A 9,151-nucleotide genomic window follows, 5' to 3' on the forward strand; every position below is an offset into this window, starting at 1 on the left:
GAGTCAGGCACAGCCCTGCAGCCCTCCCAAGGGTCAGGTCCCTGGATCTGTGCGCAGGATGACAGGAGGCTGCCGCTGCTGCCTGGGACCAGCACTGGGCACACCCTGTGGCCAGGGTTGGAAAGATTGCTGCTGCCACTGGTCCCAGGCATCAGCGGCAGCCTCCTGTCATACAACACACAGATCTGGGAGCCCACACCCCCAGGAGGGCTGTGGGGCTGTGCCGGACTCCTCCTGGGGGTGCTGGCCCCCAGATCTGCATGTGGGATAACAGGAACCTGCCACTGCTGCCTGAGGCCAGTTGCAGCAGGAATGTTCCTGGTGCTGGGCGCAGGCTGCGCCCAGTGCTGGTCCCAGGTGGCAGCAGCAGGCTCCTGTCATCCTTTGTGCAGATGCAAAGGCCCATACCCACAGGAGGAGTCTAGCACAGCCCCACAGCCCTCCCAGGGATGCAGACCTGCAGATTTGTGTGTGGGATGACAGGAGGCTGCTCTTGCTGCCTGGGGCCAGTAGCAGCAGCTATCTTCTGGGTGCTGGCTGTGCCCAGCACCAGTTCCAGGCAGCAGCGGCAACCTCCTGTCATCCCACACACAAATCTGGGGGCCCACCCACCTGGGAGGGCTCTGGGGCTGTGTCAGACTCCTCCTGGGGGTGTGGGCTCCTGGATCTGTGTGCAGGATGATAGCAGGCTGCCGACTGGGACCAGTGCTGAAGCCAAGCAAGTATGGCTTTGAAACTTGAAATGTTTCAAAACTTCCAAAACATTTCAAGTGCCCTGTAGCAGAGCACTAAGGTGCCTGCTACTTGTAGAGCCAGAATAAGCACTCAGGTGCTGGTTGCTAAGGCAACTGGAGGGAACCAGTGACCCACACCTGCTAGCTATCAGCTGACCAGAAGGGGCATGGCCTGGCTCCCATTTAAACCCCAGGACTGAGTTCAGGCAGGCAGTTCCCTGCTGGCAGCCAAAAGGGGAAGGAGCCCTGCCGGAGTGAGTAAAAGGAAGTCTGAACTATACGAGCAGTTCCAGAGATGGGTAAGGGGTGGAGCAACCCTGGGGCATCAGTGAGATTTTAGACGGAAAGTTTGAAGTTATGTTATAGCCCAGGGGCTTGTGTTTTGTTTGCTGTTAAACCGGAGGTTTGCGGTGAGGCTATTAGGGGTTGGAGGAGGCCTCATAGGGGACCCTCGGCATTGTGGGAACCCCAGCCCCGAGCAGGGGCAGCGAGAAGCCCCAGAGAGTGGCAGCGAGAAGCCCCGGAGAGGGGGCAGCGAGAAGCCCCAGAGAGGGGGAGCAAACTCCTGGTGCCAGCAAAGCGCAATCTTAAAAGCCGGGGAGTTCTTGTGCACCTGTGGTGCAGCATTATTCTCAGGCTCAGGGTCATCCTGGTTTGGGGCTTGCAGCCCTCCAGTGGTGGGTTTGGTGCCCTGGCCCGCTGGACCAGGCTCCAGATTGGAGCAGGAAAAGGGGTCCTGGGTCTCATGACAGTGGAAAAGGCTAGAGCCTCGAAGTCAAACCCTGTTTAGTGGGTTTAGACAGGGAAGCCTAGCTAGAGAAAATCAAGGGTCAGTCCCACATACGGGAAAGGCCCAACATATCCAATACAATAGGCAGCCTCCCGCTCGCAAGAACATCATCCTAATTTCCATCAAGACATGGCAGGCGAGTATAGGGCAGGACATAAGAACCCCAAAGAAGGATCAAAGGGCTCCCCAGCAAGGTGCAGAGTACTAAGAAGATGGCGCTGGGAAGGGCAACCTGTTACATGCCCTCATTTCATTTTAAAGCTGTTTCAAAGCCTTTGTTTCATTTTGATGTTGCTGTTTTGAGCTTGAAACATTGAAAACAGCTTCAAAGCAAAACACCCGGCGAAATTTTGCACAGCCCTAATGTACATAACATAACATTTCATGAGCTGAAGCTCACCTCAAATACTGTGCAGGCCCCATGCTCCCACTCAGCTGTCTCTGCGCTCCCACACACTTGCTTACTGCCAATCTCCCCCACCACTTGCTGCCACCATTTCCCTGATTTCCTGCCTGCCACCCCTGCTTCTTATCGCCCACCTGCCAGATGGCCACTCCAGCACCACATAGTTCCCAGCTGCGTTGCCAGACTACAGAACTTGGTAGGAGCCCCTGCAATTCTCTGCTAGTTCTGTGTGGTACCAGCCATGCCAGGCCAGCTCCTGCTATGTCCTGTGGTCTCGGGCATGCAGCTGGGACATGGTGCCAGGGTGGTGTGTGGGGAGAGGGAGCTGGGGACAGGGAAGCAGCAGGAGAAGGGCAGCAGTGGCAGACACAGGGGCGGGGAGGGAAGTGGCAGTGAGCAGGAGCACAGGGCCTGCGCTGGTGCCCCAGAGCCAGAAGCAGAAGGAGAGAGAGACTGCTATACACGCACACTCTTCACTACCTCGTACACCCCAGCCATCCTCCCCCTCCACACATACCACAACCCTCCCCAGCCACCCTTCCCTCACAGACTCGCAGGCCCCCACAAACCCCATACCCACCCACACCCCACATATCCATACACACCCACATGCTCCCCCACTCCACATACACACCCACACACCCTGAACTCCATACACACCCACAGCCCCCACACCTATCTATCCCCCCCACAAACACACCCACATCCTCCCACATACCCATGCACCCACAGCTCCCCCACAAACCTATACCCCCCACACATTCCCCCCACAATATACAAGAATAAGTGTTCATTTTAAGCTATTATACAATCACCTCTATGTACACTACACAAACAAAAGGATATAAATCAGGATTTTTTTTAAATCAATTAATGAATGCTGTAGTAGACGTTTGATTTTTAGAATATAATTTGGTATTTTTCTGGTTCTGAGATGGCAAGCCCCTTTGCTAAAAGGAGTACTTCCAGGTGCAAGGGGAGGTACTTTTGGTGTCAGAGGTCAGTGGCTAAGGGGTGTGACTTCTGGTCCCAAGATGGTGACCAGGAGTTGGGGCACCTGTGTAGGGGTAACGCCACCGTGGTGGCCCTTGACAGCTCAAGAAAACTCTTTAAGTGGCCCTCTAGCTAAAATAATTGCCCACCCCTCTCTTAAATACATGGTTACCATTTTCTTTTCTAGTCAAATTGAAACCATGTTTTGAGATTTCAATTATTCCTTTTAGGAGATGTCAGTAGGGTCATAGATTTCACTTAGCAGTTTTCCTGATGCTCAGTCATACTTGCATTCATTCAGTTCATTGACCTTGCTACAGTCAGCAGAAAATATTACTTCATTTTAAAAACAAAGGGCTACTTTAAAGCAAAAAAAAAAAAATGAACTGAATTTAAACTGTAATCAAAGCTTTGTTCAGTATCTTGCTGAATTCACATCCTTATATTACAGCATTAAGTAAATATATAGATCTCATTGCTGAGTTTAATTTGTTAGCATCTTAGTGGCAGTTTTGCTAATCTTCCCTTTTAAGATTTAGCTTTTAGTGAGAAATATGTAAGTGAATTCCAGAAACCACCTTAAAAATATATTTTATCTTGTTTTGCATAATTGTGGTATATTATATGTAATCACTTAAGTTACAATTTTTTTCTTTCCTGATTCCTAACTTAGGCATTTACACTATTTGCTACACATTTTCTGGAACTGTGTCAGCTAGATACTTTATATCCCAATGTGGAAAACAACCATTTTGAGGTGCAGCATGTGAGGAGCAGTACTGGAAATAAAGAAAAAATTGCTTATACTTACATACTTTCAAAGGGACACACAGAAGAAAAAAACTATGGTAATTCACTACACTATTAATTTAACTTATGAAACATTACTTTAGATATAATGTTAAACTATCAGGAAGTCTAAACATTCTTCTCTCCACTGATAGATCTCAAAATGATTCGTATACAGGAACTCTCATAGCTTTAAAATACTGTTTCAGTTGGTGTAATAACATAGCTATTATTTTTTACTCACAAGTTTTATCTGGAGTCTCTAGCTGTTTGCGAACATAATGATTTGCTACTTGAGTGAGATGAACCACTGTGGGTACATAGTAGTTGTAGTGAGTGGTCTGAATTACTTTCCTGTTTCCTTGTGGAAGTAATTGAAGGTGCTGGTGATCATCTTTAAAAATCTAAGTGGACAGGTATCTGGTTACAAGAGCAGTCTTCCTTGTATTTGCTCATAAATTGTGATTTTTTATAATTAACTAATGTCTGCGTTCATCTTAAAGAAGTAGAGTTTAAACAAAAATGTCAATGTAGTGTCCATATATGTATATTATTATGTCTGTTATTTACTAGGGCTGTGCAAAGCTTCGGATCATGATTCGGAGATTATTCATATGATTCGGAGGCAGAATCTATGAATCTGAATCGAATCTCTGGAAGCTTTAGGCTTTCTAAATTGATTCGGAGCTTCCAAATCGCTTTGAAAAAGATTCGGAGGCAATTCAGCCATAGAGTGTAATGGGGAATCAATGAAATATCTATAGCTTTGTTGTTTTTTGTCTGATTTGGATGAAACTTGCAGGAGTGGTAGCCTCTGCTGAGAGCATAAAGCCTACCAGTTTCAAGAAGATTGGTGCAGGGATTCGGGGGGGGGGAATGCACCCCAAATTGTTGAAACCAAAACTCATGTGTTGTCTATGTGTTATACCACAGGGGAGTGAAAACTGCAGGGTTGGTGACCCCTGTTGAGGCCACAAAGCCTGCCAAGTTTCAAGAAGATCAGTGCAGGGGTTTGGGGTGAACTGCACCTGAAGCTGCTGACAGGCAGAACTTGTGACATAGATGACCCTGTGTGTGCTAAGGCACAGCAGGCTCAAAACTGCAGGAGTGGTAGCCCCAAAGCCTGCCAGCTGTTGAGGAGATAGGTGCAGGGGGGTTCTAGGGCCCTGCACCCCTAGCTACTGACAAGCAAAACTCATGACATGGGTACTTGTGTAACTGACTGTCTCTGTCTTGGCGCAGTTGATTGTCTATATCGATTATTTCCTCTCCTTAGCCTCTGGTTTTGTAGGTGTTAATTGTTGCTAATTAACTGGCTACATTAGCTAGCTGTTGTGTATTGAGCTGGTCCCTGATTAAACCATGATTGATTGGTAACTGGTAACACAGTAGCTTAGCAGCCAGGCCTGCAGTAGTTCTCACCCCCACTGCCCCAAGACAGACACAGTTGCACAAGCACCCATGACATGAGTTTTGCCTGTCAGCAGCTAGAGGTGGAGGGCCCCAGAACCCAGAAGCCCTGCACCGATCTCCTCGACAGCTGGTAGGCTTTGTGGCTGCAGCAGGGGCTACCATCCCTGCAGCTTTCACCCTGCTGCGCCTTAACACACACAGGGTCATCTATCTCCCAAGCTTTGCCTGTGAGCAGCTTGAGGTGCAGTTCCCCCCAAACCCCTGCACTGATCTTCTTGAAACTTGGTAGGCTCTGTGGCCTCACCAGGGGCTACGACCCCTGTGGTTTTCACCCCCCTGTGGTGTAACGCATAGACGTGACATGAGTTTTGCTTTCAAGAATTTGAGGTGCAGTTCCCCCTGAACCTCTGCACCAGTCTTCTTGAAACTTGGTAGGCCTCATGCTATCAAAAACAACAAAGTTATTGATTTCATTGATTCCCCATTGTACCCTATGGTTGGATCTCCAAGGTGGCTCCGAAGCTTCAGAGCCACTTCGACCAGATCGAAGTGGAAACCCAGTCCGGAGCTCCAGATCGGATCACTGGCATACAAAACGGTTGGATCTGAAGCCAGATTGAATAGTTGCTGACTCACACAGGCTTATTATTTACTAACAAATTGCCAGTCAAGAATGATGGGTGGGGGGCGGAAATGGAGCTTCCAGCAAGCAGGTGGGGGACGGGGCAGCATCACTGGCCACGCCCCCTTCCCTCCATCCACTCCATCTTCGTGGCCTGCAGGGAGCAGGGGGGAGCATGGCCAGAGCCACTCCCTGGCCACCACTCCATCCCCTGTGTCCCTGCCTTCATGCACCAGAGCGCTGCCACCTCTTGTCTAGAATGCTGTTGGAGCACTCTGATCGGCTGGTTCAGACAGACTAAGGCTTCTATATATATAGAATGTTAAGAGGTGCTTTTTATCCTTGGAAGTTTTAAAGTAGTGTCCTTCAGAAAGTGGGTTCAATTATTCTTTAAATTAGATATAAAATATATTGAACCAAAACTGCATCAGAATTAAAACATTTTATTTATATCTCATTGTCATCCATTCATAACTTTAGAAAACCACAATCCTTTGAGGAGTCACACAAATCCACATAATTTAGAGTGCTAGATTTTGTAGCAGCTTCCTGCTTTAGCTGACATTTAATCAATAGGGTATTGTCTGATTTTTGCAAGCCTGACTGCACTGAAGACTGCGTAATATTCCATTTTAGGTTGGAATTAATTTGAGATGAATGTTTTTTCTACATCTGGCTGAATTTCACTGTTAGTTCTTCTCACCTTTGGAAATACAAGGTCAATTTCAAAGATTTGACAAGACAAATGTAGAAGGGCAGTGTATCTAGGCAGTCATCTCTCTTGTAGAAATATCTAGTTTCGTAACTGTTGCTATCTCTCTTTACAGATCATGAATAAAGTTATATTTTAAAGATATGTGTAATGTGAATCTAAAGGCAGCATTCTACATTTTTAGATTTTTTTTAGTCAAAAACGGTAGTTTTTTAGCTACTGTGACACTAGTGCTTATGTCTTTATTGAGATTGATTATCTTGATGTTCTGCTGGCAAAGTTCTTTGGGAAGATGTGATATCTGAAAGGGACTGGGGGGTTAGGAGAGATAATCAACCCAAGGATGGATATGAGCCATCAGTGTGATGAAGTTTCCAGTAAGTCAAATAGAACTCTGGTGTGCATCAGCAAGTGCATTGCCAATAGAACCAGAGAGGTGCTCCTCCCCCTCTATTTGGCATTGGTAAGGCCACAGCTGGAGTACTGTGTCCGATTCTGAGCACGGCACTTCAAGAAGGATGTGGATAAGCTCCAAAGGCCATCCGTATGATCAGGGGCCTGGAGGATAGGCCCTTTGAGTCGAGACTCCGGGAACTGGGTTTGTTCAGACTGAGTAAGAGAAGACTGAGAGGTGACTTGATAGCCGCCTACAAATATATCAGGGGTGAACACCAAGGTGTAGGGGAGCAACTCTTCAGAAAGGCATTCCTTGGGAAGATGAGGTCCAATGGGCACAAGCTAGTTGAGAAAAAATTTAGGCTAAACATAAGGAAAAACTTCTTTTCTGTAAAGGTATCTAGAATCTGGAACAAACTCCCAGCAGAGGTGGTGCAGTCACCATCCCTGGAAGTGTTCAAGAGGAGGCTGGACAAGTACCTTGTTGAGCTCATTTGAGCCTAACTACCTTCTGCCCATGGCAGAGGACCAGGCTTGATGATCTTACAGGTCCCTTCTGGTCCTACTATTCTGTCATTCTACTTTTTTTTATTAGACCAACTAAATAGTTGGGAAAAAGTTCTATGCAAGCTTTCATGCGCAAACACCCATCTTCAGGCATTGGGAGACTCTGCTGTTGTTCTGAGTTCTCCAAGGTAGAGAAGAAGCTAAAAGTCTGACACATCTATGAAAATGTAAATGAGTGGAAGTTTGGAAGACAATGGATAGAGATAGGAGGGGAAAGGCGGCGGGGTGGGGATGTATGAACGAATGCAAATAATAAGCTTCAGGCAGGTACCTGGTAAATCAGATGTCATAATTTATTAGGTTTCATAGTTGTTAGGGTCAGAAGGGACCTCAGTAGATCATCAAGCCCTACCCCCTGCCCTGGGCAGGAAAGAGCGCTGAGGTCATGTGACCCCAGCCAGGTGCTTGTCCAGTCTCCTCTTAAAGTTTCCTAAGGTGGGGGAGAGCACCACCTCCCTTGGGATCCCATTCCAGATTCTGGCAACCCTTACCGTAAAGAGGTTCTTCCTGATATCGAACCTAAATCTGCTCTCTGTCAGTTTGTTGCCCTTGTTCCTGGTTATTCCAAGGCGTGCCCTGGTATACAGAGCATCTCCTATTTCTTGCTGCCCCCCTCCATGAATTTGTAAATGACCACAAGATTCCCTCTCAGCCTTCTCTTGCAGAGGCTGAAGAGATCCAGGTCCCTCAGTCTCTCCTCATAGGGGCTTACCTGGAGGCCCCTAACCATACGAGTGGCCCTTCTCTGAGCCCTCTCAAGGTTATCCACATCCTTCTTGAAGAGTGGCGCCCAGAACTGGATGCAGTACTCCAACTGTGGCCTGACCAATGTCGCATTGAGGGAAAGTATCACCTCCCTGGACCTGTTCGTGATGCACTTGCTAATGTATGATAGACTGCGATTAGCTTTACTGATTGCTTTATCACATTGACGAGTCAACTATGACTCCAAGATCCCTTTCTGCTGCTGTGCTGCTGAGAAGGTCCTCCCCTAGCCTATAGGTGTGTTGGTGATTCCTTCTCCCTAAATGCAGCACTTAGCACTTGTTTTTGTTGAACTGCATCCTATTCTTTTCTGCCCACTTTTCCAACCTGTCCAAGTCTGCCTGGATTTGATCCCTTCCCACTAGTGTGTTTACTTTACCCCATAATTTCTTGTCATCCATGGATTTGGACAGAGTGCTCTCCACACCTTCATCCAAGTCACTGATGAAGACATTGAATAGCACAGGTCCAAGGACCGAACCTTGGAGGACCCAACTGCCCACATCATTCCAGGTCGATACCAACCCATCTACCACCCCTCTCTTGGTGTGACCCTTAGGCCAATTTACCACCCACCTGACTGTAATCATTTATGTCACAGCTGTTCAGTTTGATTATGAAAATAGGATGAGATACTGTGTTGAAGGCCTTCTTAAAATCCAAGTAGATGACATCTACCTCGACTCCTGCATCTAATCATTTTGTGATATGGTCATAAAAAGAAACAAGGTTAGTCAGGCAGGATCTACCTACTATGAACCCATGCTGGTTGCCCTTCAGCATTATTTTTCCTGCTGGCTCCCACAAATATAATCCTTGATAATTTTCTCAAAGGTTTTCCCAAGGATGGAGGTGAGACTAACCAGCCTGTAATTACCCGGATCCTCCTTCCTCCCCTTCTTGAAAATAGGGACCACATTGGCCCTTCTCCAGTCCTCTGGGACCTGACCTGAGCACCATGAGT

General features: G+C 47.4%; 1 protein-coding gene across 1 annotated transcript in view; it reads left to right on the top strand.

Annotated features, from left to right (window-relative positions):
* Window positions 1-9,151, top strand: part of MSH4 (mutS homolog 4) — a gene marked incomplete at its 5' end in the record, with an annotated part of 59,979 nt that overhangs the window by 24,684 nt on the left and 26,144 nt on the right. Inside the window, one exon of the mRNA XM_019501466.1 lies at window positions 3,597-3,771. Coding sequence (XP_019357011.1) covers window positions 3,597-3,771 — 175 coding nt within the window. The remainder of the gene's footprint in view (window positions 1-3,596; window positions 3,772-9,151) is intronic.

This window comes from Gavialis gangeticus, unplaced genomic scaffold (genome assembly GCF_001723915.1).
Source record: "Gavialis gangeticus isolate Ggan-Ray unplaced genomic scaffold, GavGan_comp1, whole genome shotgun sequence".
In the NCBI taxonomy this organism is placed as follows: Eukaryota; Metazoa; Chordata; order Crocodylia; family Gavialidae; genus Gavialis; species Gavialis gangeticus.